General features: G+C 35.1%; 2 protein-coding genes across 2 annotated transcripts; one reads left to right on the top strand and one right to left on the bottom strand.

Annotated features, from left to right (window-relative positions):
- Nucleotides 1–2,112: 2,112 nt before the first annotated feature.
- Nucleotides 2,113–15,949, top strand: LOC114241140 (tubulin polyglutamylase TTLL13). Its single transcript, XM_089736584.1, has 18 exons — nt 2,113–2,118; nt 2,197–2,293; nt 2,916–3,096; nt 4,440–4,640; nt 4,733–4,825; nt 4,959–5,100; nt 5,189–5,304; nt 5,405–5,533; nt 6,694–6,847; nt 7,833–7,904; nt 12,553–12,719; nt 12,799–12,894; nt 13,257–13,383; nt 13,730–13,957; nt 14,409–14,546; nt 14,614–14,712; nt 15,218–15,284; nt 15,705–15,949. Exons 1-18 carry the CDS (start codon nt 2,113–2,115, stop codon nt 15,815–15,817), a joined length of 2,226 nt encoding a protein of 741 aa, XP_089592710.1. The 3' UTR covers nt 15,818–15,949.
- Nucleotides 15,950–16,265: 316 nt separating this feature from the next.
- Nucleotides 16,266–22,898, bottom strand: Cdk7 (Cyclin-dependent kinase 7). The gene is made up of 7 exons (XM_028171747.2): nt 22,665–22,898; nt 22,380–22,548; nt 21,711–21,845; nt 19,823–19,988; nt 18,932–19,109; nt 18,381–18,553; nt 16,266–17,644 (listed from the first exon to the last, which is right to left on the bottom strand). The coding sequence occupies exons 1-7, from the start codon at nt 22,716–22,718 to the stop codon at nt 17,503–17,505; spliced, it is 1,017 nt and encodes a 338-aa protein (XP_028027548.1). The 5' UTR covers nt 22,719–22,898; the 3' UTR covers nt 16,266–17,502.
- Between the last annotated feature and the right edge of the window lie 2,038 nt (nt 22,899–24,936).

The raw sequence follows: 24,936 nt of genomic DNA, 5'->3' as shown, positions 1-24,936 counted from the left end.
TAAGTCATGACGTGAACATAAAACTGTCCCTCGATAACCGTTTTATTTTTGCGTAATTAGCGTAATTACTGGTGGTAGTACCTCTTGTGAGTCCGTACGGGTAGGTACTACAGCCCTGCCAATTTCTGCCGTGAAGCAGTAATGCGTTTCGGTTTGAAGGGTGGGGCAGCCGTTGTAATTATACTGAGACCTTAGAACTTATATCTCAAGGTGGGCGGCGGCATTAACGTTGTCGATGTCTACGGACTCCAGTAACCACTTAACACCAGGTGAGCTGTGAGCTCGTCCACTCATGTAATAAATAAAAAAAATAGTAAAAAATTTCACAAAAAACAGATTAAGAATGGATGGACTTTAAAAATGCGATAACTTTCGAACGAAAATATTTTGATAAGATCTCGGGTGGATAGCCTTATGAACATAATAATATAATATGGATATAGTATGTATAAATTATGTTAGTGATTTAGTGTAGTTAACAAAAAATAGAATTTTATATTTTTGTTATCACGCTAGGTACTATATTATTTTAAGTATTTTCATATCGTGATCAATGTAGAGAAAGTATTTAATTTTTTGTTCGTCAAAGTATGTTGTACGGGGTTACCAATTTACAAATAAGTTTCTATTTCTTCTTAAATGTATATAAATTACAGACTGAAGAATCGAATACACATTATCAAAAAATGTCTAATTGTTAAATAACAATTAGACATTTTTATTTAACAATTAGACATTTTTTAATTAAGCTACTAATAAAGTAAAGCTACTTATAAATAGAAAATCTGCGTTAGCTCACCGCCGCGCCGGTTGGCAGAGTTCCCAGAAGGCTGGCAGCATTTCCACGCTGGATAGCAATGCTAATTCTTTGTGCAAAATACGTACTGGCCTTCTGGTCTCCCGAGGCCTCAAAAAGTTTTTTTTAAGGTCCTTAAAAAAGCTTTTAGCAGATGGGCCCCAGGGGCCCAAAGTTTCCACCCCAAACGGAACAAAAATGAAATCTTTAGAGAGATTTTTTTTTTAAGTTAAGTGGCAAAAAATATCAAATTGACATATTTTATTTATTAACAACAAATTTTAGACTAGGGTGACTATTTATACTTTCCACTCTGCTAGACATGTCCTTACAGATCCATTCGGTCTACTTTCAATACTGTCGGACGCTATAGATATGAGCAGCTAAAGTATAAGTAACCATACTTTTCGAACTCGCCGAAGAGTTCTATGTTAACCTTAGCCCATAGAATCAACCCGCTGAGTTTCCACCGGATCTTCTCAATGGTCACGATTCAGATTTGGTGACAGATGCCGTGGAGGTGGTTATGTCTTCTTCTGTGAGGGCGCTCGAGCTCTTGTTTAATATATTGTCCTTCCCTTCCTGGTTGGGCACTTGAATATCCGTATCCTATCCTATCCGTCCTAGCCAAGTGGCAAGATCTCCAAGACGAGCTGCAGAAATTATCTCTAAAAAATTCGGTTTATCCTTTTCGCAGATTATTACTAAATCCTAAATAGGTACTTAATCTTGCGTTGTCAGACACTGATTTTCTCAATTTTTAATTAAAGTGAAATTAAAATCTATTTTTACTTATTTTAGATAAAATACGCATAATATACTTTCCGTGTATAGTTAAATACATTAAGAATTGCCAATTGCAAGGATACCTACCTAATTGTAAGTGGGTTACTTAACTTGATTAAAAATACATTTTTTTAAATAGTTATAAGTACCTAGCTAATTTTTATTATTTATACATTAGAACCTGTAAAATATTAAATTATACTATGTGTTAAATAGTTTACCTCGTCGGGATACTTATTTCATTAGAAAAGAAAAAAGCTTTTGATTTGACCACTGCCAGATCAGTTAAAAACAAAAAATCAAATTTGTCATGTCACACGGTCGCGTATTTTTTCCTGAAATTTCAACATTAAAAAGTTTTAGATTAACTTTTTATGAAGTAATCCATATTTTTATGTAGTGGATAAATAAATACAAAAAATTACATTTTTTATCAGCCTGTCAGGGACATTTATAGTTTTCTGAATTATGATGCAAAATTAAAGACTTGCATTCAGCAATACCTAATGATATAATAATATCTCTTAGAAATGGAGGTAAGGAAGCCAATTCATCGTAATTACTAATAAATTTAAATCTTTGCAAAGTCAGTGATAATACGGCTACAATTTCAGGAGGAAATTCTGGACTTATTCTCACGAGATGAGAATCTTGAACAACAAAAACAAACTATATCATCGCAAAACAAACCAAAAAAAATTAAAACAAGAGGTTTGTTGCTTTTTGGACCGTAATATCTTAAATATAAAATATATAAAGCTGTTATGTTATACTTACAGTAAAAGCTCTTTATTGGCGGGGTATATTTTATGTTCTGTAAATAAGCCGCAAATACAGAACCGCAAATACTGTGACATAGGAACAGTTGTCATAAGGTTTATTTTACTTTTTTATTGGACCATTTGACGACGAGCTTACAACGGATATTCAGTAGGATAAAACGCATTACTGCTTCACAGCAGAAATAGGCAAGGCGGTGGTACCTACCCGTGCGAACTCACAAGACTCCCTACCACCAGTAAAAATATAATGAAAAGATAAATGTTATAAAATATAGATTGGTATTATTAATTAATTTCGTAAACCATAGTACCTACCTACGTACCTAAATGGCACATTATGGTTTACGATCATTTTACGATGGAATGTTTAACGCGTGCCTGTCATATGGAAAAGGTTCTTGCGTCTTTAACGAGTTTAAATTAATAAACGAAAAGAGTTAAAATATTTGCAGAATTGATGACTACTGGGTTAGGTTTTCAAATGCTTTAAAGGTTATGGGATCTCAAGGGACTGATGGAAGCCTCTTTAAAATGATACTAATTTCATTTTCATTCAGATGAAAAAATATCAGGTGATCAGCAAACTGATAAAGAGCAAACTGAGAACTTAGTCTCAATGATGCGCAGTTACGATGCTAAATTGTACGGCGAGGATGATACTTCTCAGCCCACGTCACGAGCTGCACCTGTTATTCCGGTCGACGCAATGCGCAAAAAAAAGAAAAGGAAAAGGTATGATGTGTCCTATGAGTGACTATAAAACCCTCAGACACAGCCTACTGAGTTTCTCGCCGGATCTTCTCAGTGGGTCGCGTTTCGGATCCGGTGGTAGATTCTGAGAAGCACGGCTCTTGCTAGGGTTCGTGTTAGCATCGTCGTCAGGTTTGAGCCCCGTGAGCTCACTTACTAGTTAAGGTTCCGCTGAAATAGCTTCTCAAGGCTTATCAGCTTAGGTAGGAAAAAAAACAAAGACTATAAAACTTTAAAAGTATATTTTTTTTTATATCGAGTTTAATCCTATAAAGTCAACAGAATCTGCTTTGATTAAATTAATCAAGCATAACATAACAGATCTTAGAGCGAATATCCCTTTACGAAACATTATTACTCAACTAAACATAATAATATAGCAGATGCTATCAAAGAACTTGAAATAATAAAATACTTACTGATTTTATTTATAAGAATTAAGACATAGACTGATTGATCCCTTGGTAATCGAGAATTAGGTAACGCTCTTACTACCACACCAAAGTGAACTGTCATTCACATTGAAACACGAAATAGCAGTCACAATTACGAAGGAGTACAAAACATATGTCGTCGATTAACGTTTATCATTTCTTTCTATCCGGAAATTTGGACGCTTTAGAACAAAAACGGCCATGTCCATTACACTAGCAAACTCATGCGAGCTCACAATACGTCCCACCGCCAATAACTGATGATGATAGTTAATGGCAGAGTTAGGTAGAGGGAAATAAGAAAACGGGCACTACTGATATGGAAGGATGATAGGGAAAGAAGTTGTGGTAGTTTCTGTTTTTAGCTCGACCGATTTTTCCATCTGAAATCCTATTGTTTGCATCCACGTTTGATCACCTTTTTTTTATTGCTTACGTAGTTGGACGAGCTCACAGCCCACCTGGTGTTAAGTAGTTACTGGAGTCCATAGACATCTACACAACGTAAACGTGCCACCCACCTTGAGGTACAAGTTCTAAAGTCTCAGTATACATAGTTACAACGGCTGCCCCACCCTTAAAACCGAAACGCATTACTGCTTCACGGCAGAAATAGGCAGGGCGCTGGTAATCACCAGTAAAACCTCTTTAGTTCAGTAATCAATGTATCTGGTTTAAAACCCGGGTTGGGATCCACCTTTATCTATTAAATATATTTGATATTCGGTACCTGAACTTAGAACTGCTTAGAATCCTAAAGATAAACCTTTTAACTATAACATGGCTATTAGCAACATAAAGTTTACCGCGTAGAAGTTTTCAATTCGTTTACTAGTTGAGAGTATTCGGTTTTTGCTAGTAAATAATAATGGTTCTGCGGTGGTTCCATAGATCACAAATAACAATTTGTCTTGCAAATTGCCGATATGAGTCAATAAGAAAGGTCGCCAGTGCGTTCGGTATGAGGGAGGTTTCCGAAGAAGACGCTTGGAATTTCTATTGGACTGATATGAGTGTGTCTGTCGAAAGGGCGAAGGAAATGAAAAGGTTTCAGCGCATAAATCATTATCCGGGAATGCTTGAGATCTGCAGGTACCTTAACTCAAAATGAAAATAAACTAATCCAAATGTTGCTACTTTATGCGTATTGAACAGATTTATTTTATGTGCAATTTTATTTTCAGAAAAGATCTCCTAGCTCGCAATTTGAACAGGATGCAGAAAATTTATCCGAAGGATTATAATTTCTTTCCCAAAACTTGGTGTCTTCCTGCAGAGTAAATCGTATAACATAACATTTTATAGTTGTTTCGGAGATTTCCATGAATCGTAGATATAATCAGTATTGACGGCACATTCGCACTTTTCTTTTCATTTTTTGTATTCATGTACCTAATTATGCTCTTACAGCTTCGGGGAAGCTCTGAATTACAGCAAAACGCGTAAAAATAAAACTTTTATAATAAAACCGGAGTGCGGTAGTCAAGGACGTGGTATTTATTTAACAAAATCTTTGAAAGACATCAAACCTTCCGACAAACTTATTTGTCAGGTATGAAATATAAAATAAGTAGGTATATCTACTACGCTAACATTACATTTTTTTATTGTATGGTACGGCGTTGTGTTGTTTGTTACAGGTATATCTATCAAAACCATTTCTGGTCGATGGTTACAAGTTTGACATACGAGTATACACTCTCATTACGTCGTGTGACCCATTAAGAATATTTGTCTACAACGAAGGACTAGTCAGGTGAACTTAAACAGGGTTCTCTCATCAGGTCGCTTGTCGAAAAACACCACTTTCTCTTGAGAAATTGTCATTTATTATTATACCTTTTCTATTTGTCTAGATTCGCAACGAGCAGATACGCCGATCCGAATGCCAATAATACCACTAATGTATTCATGCACCTAACAAACTACGCCCTGAACAAACACAGCAGAACCTACGTGTATGACTCTGAAGCGGGCAGCAAACGGTACTTTGTGTATTTAGAATTTTATCACGGTCAATATAATAATGATATGTTCATCATGAGCATATTTCCTCGATGATTTATTTATTTCAGTCTTCTTACAAACTAACAGTTCATAATTTAAGTAGGTTCTAGCAACAGGTACAAATCGCTGCAAGCCATGTTGCATACCATGACATTGTCGTTGGTATGTTTGTGCGATTTTGTGACGGAACTTCTATTTCTATTTTATACGTAGCCCCCATAGCTCCGCACATTTGAAACTTTAGTTACATATTTTTAACGTTCATTTTTAATTTAGTTTTCGTTCTGCTTACAACTTAAATTAATCTACCCATATACCTACCTACAGTTTTAAAATGTTGGTTTTTAATTCACCGTTAATTTAATTAATTTAATTTAATAAATCGGAACTTACAATTGAATTCATTACGTGTGCAAGTACCATATTAAAAGCATAATTTCAACTTTCTCGTATGAACTGTGTGCGAACGCGGAACAAACAGACTAGAGAATCATAGTCTTTGCTTATCTTTGAATAAATTAATTTAATTCATCTCCTCCATGTTTTTTATCGTAGTTTATAACAAAGAGTGTCGACAGTTGTAAACACACGTGTTGGGAACCTCGCTCGGCTACTGCCTACTTCTACCCGAAGTAGTCCTGTTTCCCGGTATATACATAGACATAGTCTTGATCGGTAGTACCTACTCGTATAGATGCCGATTGTCGATCGCAATACGCTGGCGTACTCTGAGAACGCCGCTGCCCATTCCTCTTATGAACGTCTTTTACGACACTGAAGCGAAGTGATGGGCTAGTGGTATACTAGGACATGACGTAACTGGACGTAACTGACGTAACTAGGACGTACCTAACTGGTGGTAGGACGACCTGTGAGTCCGCACGGGTAGGTACCACCATCCTGCCTATTTCTGCCGTTAAGCAGTAATGCGTTTCGGTTTGAATGGTGGGGCACCCGTTGTAACTATACTGCGACCTTACAACTCATATCTCAAGGTAGGTATGGGTTCCGGTAACCACTTAACATCAGATGGGCCGTGAGCTCGTCCACCCACATAAGCAATAAAAAAAAAACAAAAAAAAAACGTGACCACATAAATATGGGTTAATAATTAATTTAATGCTTTAACATTGACCAGCAAGATCTCAACATTGAACAAGATCCTGTTATCTCAAGGTGTTGATCTCGATAAGCTGTGGCATTCGATAGACGAGGTCATCGTGAAGACGATAATTTCCGCGTGGCCCATCTTGAAGCACAGTTACCACGCATGTTTCCCCTCGCACGATATGGTTAACTTAAATGCTCATTTCATTGTTTTGCTTTTTATTGTGTAAACGGTTAATGGACATCTTTATAGTTAGTTTTGTTTTTACATTCCTCGAAATTGTTTTAGCCTAAAGGATAAGACGCTCGGTTCACTCATATCAAGCGATACGATTGTACCGATGTTCGAATTCAGGTAGGCAGGTATAATTTTTTCTAATAAAAGACGTACCTACTTAACAAATATTCACGATTGACTTCCACGGTGAAGGAATAACATCGTGTAATAAAAATTAAACCCGCAAAATTATAATTTGCGTAATTACTGGTGGTAGGACCTCTTGTGAGTCCGAACGGGTAGGTACCACCGCCCCACCTATTTCTGCCGTGAAGCAGTAATGCGTTTCGGTTTGAAGGGTGGGGTAGCCGTTGTGAAAATACTGAGACCTTAGAACTATATCTCAAGGTGTGTGGCGCATTTACGTTATAGATGTCTATGGGCTCCAGTAACCACTTAACACCAGGTGGGCTGTGAGCTCGTCCACACATCTAAGCAATAAAAAAAAAAACAAAAAAAAACACGTGTTCAGAAATTGACTTCCACGATGAAAGACGATGTGTAATAAAAATAAAAAATGTAAAAAAATAATTTCGTAGTTACCGATGGTCTTATGAGCCCGCACGGGTCGGTACTACCGTCCTGCCTATTTCCGCTACGAAGTAGCAATGCATTCCGGAATTGAAGGATGAGAGTCGTTAAACTATACAATTGAGATTTCGACTTCAATGCTCAGGGTGGGTGAAGACATTCACGCTGTAATCTCTATGAGCTCCGGTAACCACTTAATGCCAGGTGGGCCGTGAGCTCATTCACTCGACAAGAAAATAATTAAATATATTATAGACGGCTTACTACTTGCAGCTATGAGATTCTTAAAAATATATTTAAATACATTCCATACACATTCATATACAAAAGATGGGGTACATAATTTAAATTTACCCTTACAGGTGCACGCTTGTTTTGAAATATTAGGTTTTGATATTCTTCTGGATCACAAACTTCATCCGTATATCTTGGAAGTAAGTTTATTTATTTATTTATTACTCTTCATGTAAAATTTACATTGGCGGACTTAAGGCATTCTCTACCAGTCAACCAAAGGTAGTGCGGAGTAAATAGTTTAATAGAATAAAGTTTCTGTAGATTACAAAATATGTTTAGGTAAATTATATGTCGAATTTTTTTCGTTAATTTCAAATTGATACACGGTGGTGACACACATGTTTAGTAGGCAGAATCAATGACCCTGTGTGCTTAGTGCGAGTTTTGTAACGTTCTCACTAGCGAGCCAGTTTGCTCAAATTTGTATGCAATTGGAACAGCGCCCCTAGCGGCAAACGTACTCGGTGTTATTTTGTGAGTGCGAGTTCATATTAACGTTGTGATCTCGTAACCGAGTAATTTTACCGAAATGAGTACTACGAATGACATTTGTGCGAGTGCGTGTTACAAATTAGTGGATTTTAACGTTTCGATCGAGTATTTCTTTAGTAGTTTTATTTTTCCAACTAGAGAGGCAAAAATATCATGCCACAGAGCCTAATCTTTTTTTATGAAAAATGATAATATGGAGTGAAATGGATTTGATTAATTTGAAGCATTAATCAATTGGCATGGAATGAAATGAAATGAGATCAGATAATATGGGATAAAATATAATCTCTGCAAAATGCTGATTATATACTGAGATTTTTTTCAGTGGACCTTTTCGAAGACTTCGAGAAGCTACGTCCAGCGGTTTTGTTTAATTTTTTAAAATTTTCGCACTTTCACAGATACTAAACAGTTAATAAACCCACGTTACTTTGTAATTGCACAGATGGGTGGACGAGCTCCCGGCCCACCTAATCTTAAGTGGTTACCGGAGCCCATAGACATCTACAACGCAAATGCCGCCTCCCACCTTGAGATATTAGTTCTAAGGTCTCAGTATAGTTACAACGGTTGTCCCACCCTTCAAACCGAAACGCATTACTGCTTCACGGCAAAAATAGGCAGGGTGGTGATACCTACCCGTGCGGACTCACAAGACGTCCTACCACCAGTAATTACAAAAAATAATTTTGCGGGTTTGATTTTTATTACATGATGCTATTCCTTTACAGTGAAAGTCAATCGTAAACATTTGATAAGTACGTATTTCATTAGAAAAATTGATACCCGCCGGCGGGATTAGAACACCGGTGCATTGCAAGATACGAATACACCGGACGCCTTAACCTTTAGGCCAGGACGGTCTCAAAATTACACTTATACACGAAGAAATATTAAATACGCATTAACTAAGAAACATTAAATAGACAAAATAAAACAATTCACACAATTTAGCTCCTCGCGGTCCCTCCAAAATGTCTTATCATCTTTTTTTCCTAGTTGTTCAATTGTAAATAAATAAATCAAAATCAAATCGAGTTTACGTTCTATACGGTGAAAAATGAAGAATTGTGAGTGTGAGTTGAGATATGCTACTCGCTTCGCAGGGCGTTTATTCACCGAGAGCAGCAATAATATTATTTCTCGTATATTGGTAGCACGTGATGTTTTGGCATTAGACCGTCTAAATGAAATACAACGCATTTTAACAGCATTTTAATGGGAACCAACTACTTTCAAAATTATTCGGGTAATGTCACGTGTTCAATACTATTTTGTACCTTTAGAATTCAAGTGGCTCAACCCAAAATTCTTAGTTTCTGGTAAACTTCAATATTGTAATACAATAATTGTATTTTTTTAGTTTTTCGGTTTAAACACTTTAAGGCATGCCATTTTATTTGAAAAAGACAGAAAGAGTACTTTGTCCTTTTCTAGACTAAAAGAGACTGTTTAATTTTATAAGCTGATAGAATAATATAGAAAAGAATAATAGGATACCCTCTAATCGTCACATTGGAAAAAGGTATGGCTTTATCATTTTATCATTTAAATTATTTTTTATTGCACTTATAAAACTAATTTAATTTACAATATGTAACTACATATATCTATAACTAATCCGTACTTGTCAAATTCCTCATAAATTGTCAATATTCTTAATAAAATTCCTATTAATAATATACAAGTGCAAATGTTGAGCTGCTTGCCAGAAATGATATAATAGTGTTTTGTTTTTTTGTTGTTTCCTTGTAGGCTGCCTGTAATAATCTAAATCTGTGTGAAAGGCAATAAATGATTTTATTATTATCTACTAATGGTAGTCCAGTGGTCGAAATTTGACCATAATTTATTTAAATTTTAAGTTTGAACATTATTATAGTTCTATTGTCACTTTTCTATTATCATCATTTCTATAATAATCATTGCTCTATGTCGCCAAGGCTACATTATAGAAAAATAATATTAAAGACAAAAAATATTAATCTATTCTCAATTTGACCACAGATTGATAAATCAATAAACAAAAAAAAGTATAAATGCATGTGTGTGTGTGTGTGTAAAATACATGGTAATGTGTGTAAGGTTTTTTTATTCATTTAGTTTATTTTTTTATTGTTTATGCACAATTAAAAAAAAAATTAGCAATCTGCACTACTTCTCTATATTCTCTATGAGTGTGGAAAATTTCATACTTCTCCGTCCGCGCAATTTTCGTAAAAAGGAGTCCAACATTTTTGCTGCACGTATTACCTACTTAAAATGTAGGTTCTTAATAATAATACATAAGTGTTTTGAAATATAAAACTAATCTTAAATTTTTTAGTTATACCACTTCCATTCTAAGGGTGCAATTTCGTAAACAAACTTTGCCGTAATGGCGTAACCTTTAAAATACACGAAAACTGCCCAGCATAAACATATTTTTTTAGTAACTTTAATAGAAGTATTAGAATTAAAAGTTTATTATAGAATTTATTTAATTGTAATTACATATTTAGACATACTTAACATAATTAATCTTGGAATAGGTAATTATTGCAGCTTTTTTTAATTAAAGAAATTATGTTTTACATAGGTTTAATCTTTTACCCGTTGAACGTTTATAAAATGATTGTATTTACGGTAATACTGTTGATGATCTTCATTAGGTGGCCCAAATATACTAAAATTATTACGAGCATCCATCCTTATTTATAAATGTGTAAAGAAGCAAAATTATTATTACATTGTTCAAATTTCTATATAATTTATAAATATAAATCTGTACGTATGTACCTGTAAATATGTATATTGCGCGCGTGTGTGTGTGTGCGCGTGTGTATGTGCGTGTGTGTATATATTTCTATAATAGATAGATACACAGTGTGCAATTCATTTCGAAATTATTCTTGCCCATCTAATGGTTGTCTGGAAGAGATCACTCTTAGCGATAAGACCAAGAAAAAATGTTTCACAATATTTATTCATTTTGTGTACAATAAAGAATACTCTTTCACTGGTGGTAGGATCTCTTGGGAGTCCACGCGGGTAGGTACCACCACCCCGCCTATTTCCGCCGTGAAGCAATAATGCGTTTCGGTTCGAAGGGTGGGGTAGCCGTTGTAACTATACTGAGACCTTAGAACTTATATCTCGAGGTGGGTGGCGCATTTACGTTGTAGATGTCTATGGGCTCCAGTAACCACTTAACATCAGGTGGGCTGTGAGCTCGTCCATCCATCTAAGCAATAAAAAAAAAACAACTCTATCTCGCTCTCTCTCTCTCTCATCAAACAACTCTTTAAAAAAAAGCAATGATTTAATAAGAATTAAATGAAAAAGCAAAGAATTAATATGTATTTACAACTAGCTAGACGTCTATAAAATTTTCTAACCGAAAAAATATATGTGTATAAACCATTAGAATAGATAAAACCTTAAAAAACAACATTATTATTAAAAACGAAATAAAAAAATCTTGATATTGTATTGGTTTCACGGCAAAATTTTTAGTGACTACTTAACTTGCTTGAAAGTGAAGAAATACTCTCAAAATCCATTAATTTGCAACTCGCACTCGCACATACAATAATCGAGAGCCTCACTTCGGTAAAGCTATTCGATACATGAGACAGCAACATAAACAAACCTTCTCTCTCCCACAAAATGAGATTCATAAGCTTACCACTAGGTGGCACTGATACAAACTCACACAAATTAAACATAACATTAACATCGACTGAGTAATTAAAAAAACTCGCACTAAGCACAGGTACATTACCCATTACCCGACTAATTATAAATATCGTTAGAAAGCTTGGCATTTCAATTAAACGCCTTAAAAAAAACCTTGCGTGCTACCAATATAAAAGAAAAAAATATCGCTTCTCAAGATGAATAAACGTCCTGCAAATCGAGTAACTCGCACTCAGAGCTCCGCACGTTTCACCGTGAAGAGCGTACACTCGATGCGAGTCAATCGATTCCATTTTTGAAACTCGCACTAAGCCTACTGATCTCTTGAATGGTATAGTATCTAATCTACAGAGGGACTCTTGCTGTCCATCCAAATGGCACTTTAGATGGAGAGCAATGAGCAAAATGAACCTTCGAGCTCACTGACCACTTGATGTTAAGTGTAGTAAGTCATTCATTTTATTTCTATCCGGAATTCAAAAATCCTTCAAGCCAGCAATATGCATAGTAGCGGTACCTTTTTAGAATTACCTAACCATTCAAGCTCTCAGCCTCCATCATTAGTAAATATTGACTTTAGACTCAAATAATTACAATTAGCAAGTAACGTTTCAGGTAAACCATTCGCCTAGTTTCCATACCGATACGCAATTAGACCGAGAAGTGAAGGAAAATCTACTCACGGACACATTCACTATGCTCAATATTTGGCAGTGCGACAAGAAACGCGTTCTCGAAGAGGATCGAAAACGTATAAGGGATCGATTGCTGCAAACGAATAAGTAAATACTGAATTGACGCTTTGTACTGAAATTAACGTGATAAGTTAATTAAATTTCCCAATATTAATGTAATATGCAGATATGCGGAAACCACAACGATCGATGAAAAAGATCGGGAAAAAACTCCTTGGCAAACTCAGATCCAGTGGGAAGAATCGCACCTCGGCAATTTTAGGTAATGTAATATGAATGTAAGTGATGTAGGAGCTCATCTCACCTAATTTCAATCAATCAACCAATGGCCCCTTTCTCCTGAACTTTTAGAACTGTTGGTTTAATTAGGTATGTGTACATAGGCCGCCTCTAACTTCTTCCATTGTTATCTCTCTCTAGCAACCCTCTTCGAATTGGGATCGGCTGTAAACATTGTCTATCGCATCCTCCCATTTTATCCCGGGTCTTCCTCTATTATTTTTACCGTCTCATTTTACCACTCAGTCTTGCAATATTCGCAAAGGCCAATCCACTAAAGAGATCAGCAGAAGAATAGCTGGCACTTGTGTTTTATTTAAATAAAGATAAGGTTCATGTTTGTAGACGAGTTTATCCAGTGGGAGAGCAATACGCCTCGCTGTTCCAACAGCCGTCTGGTTCTTTGTACACCGGCACGGCGTCGTCGCGAGCTCGCGGTGACTGTACGCGGATACAGCGAGAGGAATTCCAAGTACGCTTTCAGTTCAAACGAACGCTTTTATCTATACCAGGGGCTCCCAAAGTAATTTTGTCTACTGCCCACTTTGAGAATAAATTATTTGTTAGAGCCCCTATTTTTTCACCTACTTAAAAACTACAATAGCGAAAGCTCAGTCGATGAAGAGTCCTCCTAGATGAAATTATAAATCGCCTTCCAAGCCTCTCCACAACCCCCCTTTTTTTTGGGTCTCTTACCGCCCCCCTTTAGGGCTGCAGCGCCCACAAGGTGGCGTTATCGCCCACTTTGGGGAAGGCTGATCTATACAGTATGTTTATGTTACTGAATAATTTGTTTGTTGAATCATAAAAACGTTTAGCAATCGAAAGCTAAAGCGGAGGCCCTGAAAAAACCGTCTCAACCGAAGCCCAAGGAATCGGAAAGTAAAGCTGGCGATGAATCTAGTATCACGGCGTCAACTTCGGTTGCGACACCCAGTACTGAAAAATCAAAAGTTAAAACAAAAGAAAAGGATAAGAGGAAAGAGATAGGGAAAGACAGTGAAGAAGACAAAAATAAGGCAACTAGAATACAGTCCAAACAGCCGGTATGTACACAGTACTTACTATTTGTGTTTCATTCGATTACGCTTCCTGAAATTTACCACAAATATGTAGGTATAACGAACTTATGATTATATTGATTAAACACGTCATTTTTATCTATTTTTCTGAAATATCCATCTTCAGATAAAATTTTCCTGAATAGTAGAGTTTAGTACGTTTTATTACACAACAAAACGCATTTTTAAATTATTCAAATTATTTAGATATGTATGTATAAGTCTTGTCGCTAAAAGCGATCTCTGATTTAAAATAGATCAATTATTGAAAATATTTATGTAACAGGATAATGTTTGTAATGTACCTCTTCCGAATAATTCCGTAAACTCTGAGTATTTTATTAGACTATGGGTCTCTGTGTGTGTGACTATAGGTATGTTTTTTTATCCAAAATGTATTGATAACTATTTGTAAAAAAAATCACATTATTTGCAGATACCAGAAGAGTCCAAGCCTCAATATGTCCTCTGTTCCTTTGAACCAGATCCAATAGTTGAAAAAGATGAACGCGAACGAGTCAACTTACTGGCACAACGTGATTTTCTTATTAGAAGCTATGGAATGTTGGAACAAGTAAGGCTTAATATTACTTAGATATTTAACGAGTTAGAACTACTGTTAAAGGCACACATTCTTCTAGATCTATTTGATGATGAAGAAAATTGGCACTTTAAGACCGGAAGACGAAAGGAAATATGGTGTCTATGGGCGACTGTCTCTTATTTCTGCCTCACCAAAGGTAAGTAACATCCTTATTTATTTATTTTTATATTTAAATAAACAAACCGAAATATCTATTTTAATCAGAAAATGTGCACAACCTACTTCCTAAATTTTCGTAATTAATCGTTCGTAAATTTTATTAAAACAATCGAATCGAAATAAACGCAATATTTTATATCCCTCCTCCTCAAGTGTTCCTCATGTCTGAGGAGCACCTCCATCTACGCCTTTGTCCTCACGATGTTGCCATCTCATCTCATCCTGTCTTCAGCTACTCAAAGCATCGCAGACGGTTGAATCAAGAATGATGCAAATCTGGTCAGACCATTCAAACCTTTAATATAAATCCAGGAGTTTTAAAATACACAGATACCGAATGGCCCACCCATCGCCCACGTGGTTTAGGATAACGTTATTTTTGTGTTTGTCTCCAGAAAATGTGAATATAAAGAAGCGAATCGAAATGTTTAGAAAAATAAAAATAAAAAAAATAATGGAAACCAAATTTTGTGTACCTACAGACCGACACGAAGAACACCAAGACGCAAAAGTTACACAAGGCTTGCAATAGAAATAAATCAGGCGAAGGTGAACTTTAATAAATACTAACTAACAGTTGTCTTTTTTATGAAACAAACCACTAAACCTTTTATTTATTACTTTAAATGGGTGGACGAGGATGAGCCAACCTAACTTGAAGTGGTTACCAGAATCCATAGATACCTACAAAGTTAATAGCGCCCACCTTGACATATGAGTTTATTCCTGTTTTTCAGTATAACGGCTGTCTGACCCTTCAAATCGAAACTCGTGATGCTTCCCGACAGAATTAGGCAGGAGTAGTCCCCTCGTGTTTGTGTGCCGAAAATACTCATACAAGGCAAGACAAGTAAACTCAGAACACAATAGACGTTAAATATAAAATTTTACTTTTTAACATTTTATTACTACAAAAAAGGAACTTACTTAGATCATTTACACCCAAGGAAAATCATTTGTTTCTTTCAGATTTGGAGCTCCCGCATCCTAATAGGAATCGTTGTATACCTAACACTGAATACTTTGATACGATCACCAGAACCCAGTTGTGTGCGCAACTAACGTTATTAATTAGGAAATGACTGTTTAAATTGAGAAATATTGAATTTACCTACTTTCCTAAAATACGCATTAAATTTGAAATTACCTTTTTTTTATTAATTTCTCATTCGTGGACTTGTGCAAGCCTTTAATGTAGATATTTCTTGGCTGGAGTTTTGTCCCGCGATGAATAGTAAGCTTTCGTTCTTGTCATCAAAAGTAGAAAATCAAATCTATTTTTAGAAATAACCTTCAAAAGGTAACACTCTCTTTTTTGGGGAGTCGGTTTCAACAATTTTCATTGTGGATTTAAATCTTTGTTGACAGAGTTTTATGTGATTTGATGTTTACGGAACGAGTCAGTTCTCATCTCACCGACTTAAATCTTAAATTTAAATTTTCACCTCATAAGATTGCGGAGAAAATAACCAATGGACCTGTTTTTTTTTGAAAAAATAATAATTGGATTAATAAAATAAATAAAACAAAAAAATATCAATGACATATATTTTATAACTTAAAAGTCGATGCTCCAACATTTAACTCTTAGTTGTGTTTTATTAAAAGAACTGTTCTAATTTTTTTAATGATAACGAATAGTTTTAAAATGTCAAAAAAATGTTTCATTTGACCTTTTAAATAATTATTTTTAATAAAGCTTCAAGCTTTACCCATATTTCCTACAATGTCATATTCACAAAATTGTTTTATATAAAAATGGATTTGTTATTAAGTTCGAAATTAATGTATTATATTAAAGTATTATTTAACTTGTTAATTTATGTGACTTTTACGACAAAGTGACTTTTTTTTTTTATTGCTTAGATGGGTGGACGAGCTCACAGCCCACCTGGTGTTAAGTGATTACTGGAACCCATAGACATCCACAACGTAAATGCCCCACCCACCTCGAGATATAAGTTCTAAGGTCTCAAGTAAGTTACAACGGCTGCCCCACCCTTCAAACCGAAACGCATTACTGCTTCACGGCAGAAATAGACAGGGTGGTGGTACCCACCCGCGCGAACTCACAAGAGGTCCTACCACCAGTAATAAAGTATGTATTCAACTAATTCATTTAAAAATATCAGACACTCCATTGTTAGTCTACAAGACTATTTACAGTATGCAGTATAATTAGCTTACCGACGACCCTAAAATGTTTAGAGATGTGTTTAAAATAATGCAAATTATAAGAGAACATCAGTCAATGAGCTTTATTAATCTTACCAAAATGTATTTAAATTCGACGTAAAAGCACATGCTATGAGCACGTGACGTAAGAACTTAGAACTTAATATTTGTAAAATTTAATTATCTTGTAAGGTTGCCAAATATTTGCATTTGCTTTACTTTACGCAGCGTACCACGTCGGTGCAAAATTTGTTTGTTGAATAATATCCCGCGAAAACGATTTAACAAGCTGTATATTGCAACATAAAAAAAGAGATATATATACTTTATTATATATAATTTATATTAAATGCATCTTTATAGCGTTCTTATAAAACATTAAAATTTGTTTTGTTATTATATCGCTTTATAAATAGGGATCGTCGCTATTATCAATTATTATATTTTTAAAAAGATCAGTCAACTTTTTTACTTTTAGTCAACGACAACCTTTTAATAAAACATTCCAAGTGTTTCAATTATGACAAAGTCAACCATACATCTTTTATTTGTCTAAATTGCACTTAAATTATTGTACTAAATTGGAATAACATTAAAATTGTAGCCTTTTCGCTAGTGAGCCTCCATCAATGTTGTCCAGGAGTTTTCTTTTCAAAGACGGCTTTTCTACTTCTAGTTTTGATATATTCGAAGGCATCGGTAACTTAGGGCCGACCGATGGTGCCGGTTTACTACTGTAATGGGCATAGAACTGTTTAGTTTTACAAACATCCAAGAAATTTATCAATGCAGGACACATGATTAATAAAATATTTCATAAATTGTAATTAGAATTTGGAAAAGTCATTGTCGTATAAAAAAAACATATCGATCAGTTGTAGGTACTGTCATTTATAATAAATATACGCATAAGTGAATGCACATGAATGTCTCTTCAGAATATTTTTATATAAAGTAGACGGTGTTCAAGATGATTTCGTTACATTAGTTATATTTACAGTTAATTATATACGTTAGTTTTATTTCACTAGGTTGGCAGCCCACAAGTGATTGCCGGAACCCACAGGTGTGACCCATCTCGCGACATGAAGACATACTAAAATATATTACATTTCGATTGTTGCTCCCTCGAAACCAGAACGAATTATGGATTAAAGAGTACTTCACACATACAGAAATAGGCAAGACGCAGGTAAAGATTCTTGCGAGCGATTTTCCTACCATCAATGATCACAAACATATAATATAAAAGCGGATTTTGATTACCTACACGAAATTTTTGTTCTGTATCCTGAAGTTTTTCCTGAACTCGTTACAGCGATACATATTTTATTCGTTTGGAAAACTTGAAAACTGTTGTTGGTATGAACCCTATCATATTCGCATCAAGCGATACGAATACTGACCGACATACCTAAGTTATTTTTTTGCCTGCTGTATAGTACTTATTTATCAATGAAAATAGCTTACCTAAAATACGCCATTTGCAAGGCCTGCGTGCAATCACATCGATTTGGCGGGTACAGAGCTAAAAGGCTCTCCAATAAAAATATAAGATCTTCAGACGCCGCACTAAATATATGCCGTAGTTCTTGAGCGGGAAACAGCTTGAATTGCACATAATCTGTGAGAGTCTTCATACCCTGGAATAAAAGCGAGGAGTTTTCTATAGTGATCTCTCTGTAAACTATGAACCTACCTATCCTACCAATTGTGATTTTTTTAACAAGTTTAACGTGATCTACATTAGCGATATCGCGTTTTAACTTGATATGCGCATTATCCTGTATACCCTGTATACACAGCTAAAACAGTTCTAAATGTTTTCCGACTTCATTACAGCGATCTCACTGTCACAAGAGATATCAAACACACATTAAACTCCGTGTTAGGTCTAGATGGAAAAAGCAGCTACATCGGATTTTGTCTGAACTAAGCAGTAGGTGAGTAATAAAAAATACTAAAACATAGACAATGCTTAATCTGTTTATAGTCTTCAATAATCATCAAACAGTACTTACAGGCCAGTTTTCTTCTGTTGGTGTTCCGAACACTTGGAATATCCTGGAGAGCTGATCTAAGTCTGATTCGCCAGGTAAAAATGGAACTCTTAAAAGCAATTCTGCTAAAATACATCCCACAGCCCACATATCCACACCCGTTCCATACTGCCTCGCTCCAAATAGTAGTTCTGGAGCTCTGAAATTAAAGGACCTCTTGTGAGTCTGCGCGGGTAGGTACCCTGCCTATTTCTGCCGTGAAGCAGTAATGCGTTTCGGTTTGAAGGGTGGGGCAGCCGTTGTAACTATACTTGAGACCTTACAACTTACATCTCAAGGTGGGTGGCGCATTTACGTCGTAGATGTCTATGGGCTCCAGTAACCACTTAACACTAGGTGGACTGTGAGCCCGTCCACCCATCTAGCAATTAAAAAAAAGTGTATTCCATTTACAGTTTCAGACCACGATCATAGCACATTAGATTTATTGAGGTTTGCATTGGAAGGAAACGTCCATAGCCTAGTATACAAGACGCCCGTTTTATTCATACCGTGTGATATGACTAAACCAGGATTTAAATCTTGAGACTGCTGCTGCCAATTTTTTTCAAACATCAGACACGGTCTTAATTAATGAATGACTTTCACAAATAATATAAATAAATGAGGAATTTATTCATTTGCATAATTGTTTTTGGTATTGAGCGCCGATAATTACCAACATTAGTTCACCATTCTCATTCCCGTCGGGACGCCATAACTAGTTCCAGTTTAAAACAAAAAAGACAATCGTTTGAAAAATAAATAAATAAAAGTAATCGAGAGTTGATCATGGAAATAAAATTCAGAATCGATAATAATAGAATAGTGGACTCAAAGGAATTGTAATCGTCATGTTGTAAATCGCCATACCTATACCATCTCGTAACAACTTGATGTGTATTTATTCTTGTCGGTGATCCAAAAGCCTTGGCTAAACCAAAGTCACCAATTTTCAAAATACCTTCTCTATTTATTAGCAAATTATTAGGTTTTAAGTCCCTGTGTAATATCCAATTCTGATGTAAATATTCTAAGCCTGAAAAAAAATCTTTAATAAATAATTTGTTAAAAACAAAGGTTCAGTACCTATTTTAGTTTATTTTGGTTTTAGTTTCCAGAATTGTCATATTACAGGTTAATATTTTTTTCTTTTCTTTTCTATCTAAGCTGATGGTCTTGAGAGACCATATCAGCGTCACCAGGCGAGTAGGTGAGCTCCCGGGGCTCAAACCTGATGTTGTTACTAACACGAGCCCTAGCAAGAGCCGTGCTTCGCAGAATTTACCACTGGATCGGAAACGGGCCCCACTGAAAAGATCCGGCGAGAAACTCAGTGGGCTATGTCTATGGGTTAATTTACTCGCCGAGCCCTTCGTCGCAAGTGACGGGTTCGACGAGAACGATGACCGGTGCTTGGGGTACCTAAAAGCAGTTAGTGGATCGGGAGGACCCGAAATGACGTGTCTTGGGCGACGTCGACTATTTACCATTCGGTCCGCAGGATCGAGAATGTAGTTACCGACGGCCACGATTAGTGGTTTCTCGTGTCGTGCTGCTCTATCGAAATGGGTTACTGGGAAATGGTATCTTGACATACATAGTTAAAGAAAAAAAAACTTAATCATGTTTACCCTCATTATTAATCTATTAATTTCTTATGAATCAAGTTACTTGAGTTAGAACTCCAAACATCCAAACTCTAAAAAGTCTATGAAAACATTTTATATTATTTTCTGAGGACAAGTCAAATTAGCAGAAGAAAAATATGGTTCCAAATCCCTTCAATTGCTATGCCTATTTATTAAAACACGTCAAACTTCAACACATGATCCTCTTTCATCATTGATCAATCAATTCAGAAGGCTTCCATTTGGGGGGCAGCGATTGTACTGTAAAAACTGAGACCTCAGAACTCATATCTCAAGGTAGGTGGCGCATGAAGGTAGATGTCTGTAGGCTCCGGTAACCACTTAAAGCCAGACGGGACATTAGCTCATCCACCTATTTAAGCACAAAAAAAAAACAAAAGTCAAGTAATAGATTACAACAATAATTTGAAAGTGGTAATTTTGTAAACATCTCATTAAATTTATTAAATTATTACTTACTTACTATTTTTATTTATTTAATAGTTTATTGATTAATTTTATTCATTGCACATTAATTTCAGTTATTTAAGGAAAATAGTAAAACTTAAAAGTTTAATAGGATAATGAAATACAAGTTTTTTTTTTATAAGAGATGGATTACCCTATGCATTATTGTTCTGTTGATATAGAAAAAAGAGCAGCTTTATCAACAACAACAACTCCAAACAGCATTGATATTGTCGTGATAATTATCATTTGACATTTGGTATCACTTGATAATTATCCAATAATTTGGGACGGTTCCTTTATTTTTCCCAAATCTTAAATAGTAATTTAATATTAATACAAATAATTTAACAAAAAAATTTAATTTGCCAATGCTGTGTTTGACACTACAAAAAAGTGACATGCAGAGTCATCTTACATAGGTACTAGAAGATTCAAACAGATGCAAGAATTTATATCCCAATGTTAAACAACTTATTATAAAGTAACAAACACTTATAAAATAAAACAAAATCTTAACTGACAATGAATTTAAACTTAGAACTTTTTCACAAAACATTTGTAAATTACAAATATGAAATTTAAATTAGGGTAAGCTGGCTTTAGGCTTGGCCTACAGTAAATTTGTAGGTTTTAAAAAATACATTTGTATGTAAACTTACCTTTCAAAGTCATTATCATGTATGCCTTAACATTAGCTGGGGTAAGTACAATAGTATTGTCCTTTATTATTATTTCTAAGTCTGTATCCATAAAGTCAAACACCAGCGACACATTTGATTTCTGTCCGAACACATCTGCAAAGCCAATAATTGTAGGTTAAGAATTTTTAAGATATTAAAGTAAATAGTAATTTTATAATAGTTTTATTTTGAGTTTGTCATCACAATGTGGATACTACTATCCACTTTAAGTGTTCTAAATCTCAATCGTATTACTTCTGTCCTAATATTCAAAGAAGAATACATAACTTAATGGCCGAAATAGACAACAGTTGAACATATGAGGCCTGATGAATGACCATTTGATGATGGCCGTATTCTGGTTGAATACTTAAAGAATGCAGCTCCTCTTTTTCTGGTGATAAGTCACCTATTACAACACCCAAAGCTCACTTCTAGGGTGGTATTATTCTGAACTAATAGTTCACGACTGTAGGTTAGGAAATTGTACCTTCCTCGCTGCTTGATTTTGACTATTTGAATAAAATGGGTGTAAATAAATGATGTTTACTTTCTAAGCGACGTCCTGTCATCTTTACAATTAATCAGATTAAAATTGAAGAAGATAAGCTATCTACGATCTCATACAATCCTTCCTACAATACATACCTAATAATCCAATTAGATTTATATGCTGCAGTTCCTGTAACAGTTTAATTTCTCTAAGAGCAGTTCTATTAATTCCGTCTTGAGCTTCGAGACGTGATCCTATCTTAATTTTCTTCACAGCAACAATTTTGTCTGTTTTTGCATCCTTTGCTTTGTACACAGTTGCAAACTGAAATTTGTGGTGGATTGTATTAGTTTAATAGTTTTATTTTGAGGTTATAAATGACCTAGTATGTATTAATAGTCTTTATCATTGCTACCTACTAAACTCCTTATTTTATTTACCTGTCCTTCGCCCAAAAAGTCAATTTTTTCATATCGTAAAGTTGGTTCTTCCATGATCAGATAATTATTAATTCCACGTTCATACAATTTTAAAAGCAAAATTATTCATTGTTTACCACACCCTGTGAAGTAGAAATATTGATAGGATATTGTATGAAGCATTCGGAAATTTATTATTATTTCTTTTAAAAAACTGCACAGGTATGTACTGTCAAGAATGAGTGGTTTGATTTGAATATTTTGAATTTTTAAATTGTCATAATTTTTTTTTATTTAAGGCCTGGATTGTAGTCTTTAAAGTCAATGCTGTTTTCTCTCTTTGTTTTTCAATATGGCAATCGGCTTCTTATGATAGCCTTGCTACCAGCGTCAACCTTACTATTGGCTCTCATAAGGCTTCATACTGCAGTGTTGGCTCTTCAATTATTAGCAATGAATTACTTTTTAGTATTTTTTCCGAATTTCGCGAGTCGAAGACAAAATTAAAGATACGGACGAACCTGACTAACGCTATAAACAAAAATACACATATAAACGAATATACACGAAAACAATAAAAAATAGAAAACGTCGAAAATAATATTATTAAATTAAAAAAGGGTGCGTGTACTTATGTACGCGCGTAAGAAGTTATACTTTATTTTTATTAAATTTATTTCTTTTTTTTATTATTTCAATTTTAATCAATTTGAAAAAAAAATTGATTAAACAACATCCTCAAACACGCTTATTGGACATCCCTTTTCTTGACATCGTATCAATTCGGTAATTCTCGGTACGGTTCGAAAGTTCACCTGCGGCTATATTCAGACTCACCAAGTTACGTCGGTCGTATTGTAATAAGCGATTTAATGGGCAACTTCATTCTGTTAATTTTGTGTCACGGTGCGCGCGCATCGTAAAATTTCACTCTCATCAATTCTTCATAACGCGCCTAAAGAAGTATAACTTCAAAAACACGCTTAAATAGCAAACCGAATTAATAATAATATTCAGTATTTTTTATCCTGTTGATGCTGGTCAAGATATTAAAGCGAAGATAAAAAATCTTGTATAGTCATCGGTCCTCAATGCGTGTACAAATTTTCATGTTAGGCTGATGTCTCGAAGATGATGAAAATTACATTTAAAGATTCCGTTACATACGAACAAATAACCGTTATAGTAACCGGCAAACTTCTTGAGCAAATGACCTTGACTGCGCAGAACCGAATTTTAGATCACTTTGGTGGTGAGGGTGAGGCGCGACGGCAGGGGAAATCGTATCGAGCGCGTTATTGGTAGATCAGTCGAACCTTGCGTCCCACACCGCGCCCTCATTCCGCTTGCTCCCAAAAGTACGCTTGCGTACAGTGAAAAGTCTATCGTTATTAATCGTTAAGTTATTTGTTATAATTGCTTGTTAACTTTGTTGCCACTGCTATTTGTTGAGTGTTTGTTGATTTTTTATAAAAAATACACTATGCCGCGACAAACTGGTGTAGTATTCAAAAGAAAGGGTAGAAAAATTGTGTACGACGTATATTGCTTCATTATAAAACAGGGGAAGAATGATATGGAAAAAGTAAAACAGACTTCGGAAGCAACAAAAACATCCGTGAGAACTGTTAGGTGCATTATTAACGAAGCTAAAGGCTCTGGCTTGCTCGCCGTGTTTCGGACTCCGGGTACGAAAAGATCAGGGAAGAAGAAAGTTACCGGAATAGATAGTTTCGTTCAATCTGTAATAAAAAGATGTAATCATAATAGCTACATAACAAACAGCGAAACTCCGTACCGTAGAAAGGCTTCGAAAAATTTAAAGAAGATATAAATTTTAATGGCTCGGTATGAAGTTTACGACGTATTATGAAAGAGCTAGGCTTCAGATGGAAAAAAAAACAGAAAATAATCGGAAGCTCGTAATTGAAAAAAGTTACATTCGATTACTACGAATCGAATATCTTCAAAAAATAATTAATTATAGACAAAAAAGAACACAAAATAGACCGAACCGACCGAGTTGTATACTACACCGATGAGCCCTATGTCGACTCATCACGATGATAGCGACTCGGGTAATGAAAACAGTGAGGATGATGGTCAAGATTACGATAACGAAAAATTTTTTTACAAATACCAGCTTCGCTTCAACTGAATCAAGACCTGGCAACAGCTCTAGTTTTGACTTAATAGAAGGAATATCTATTTTACCCCAAGATTAAATTATTACAATTATTAACCTATATTTTTTGTTGATGTTCTAATAAATATATAAATAAATACAAATATA

This window comes from Bombyx mandarina, chromosome 21 (assembly GCF_030267445.1).
Source record: "Bombyx mandarina strain Sakado chromosome 21, ASM3026744v2".
NCBI classification, from domain to species: domain Eukaryota; kingdom Metazoa; phylum Arthropoda; class Insecta; order Lepidoptera; family Bombycidae; genus Bombyx; species Bombyx mandarina.
The sequence above is the reverse complement of the archived record's forward strand: the minus strand, read 5'-3'. Positions and strand labels throughout refer to the sequence as shown.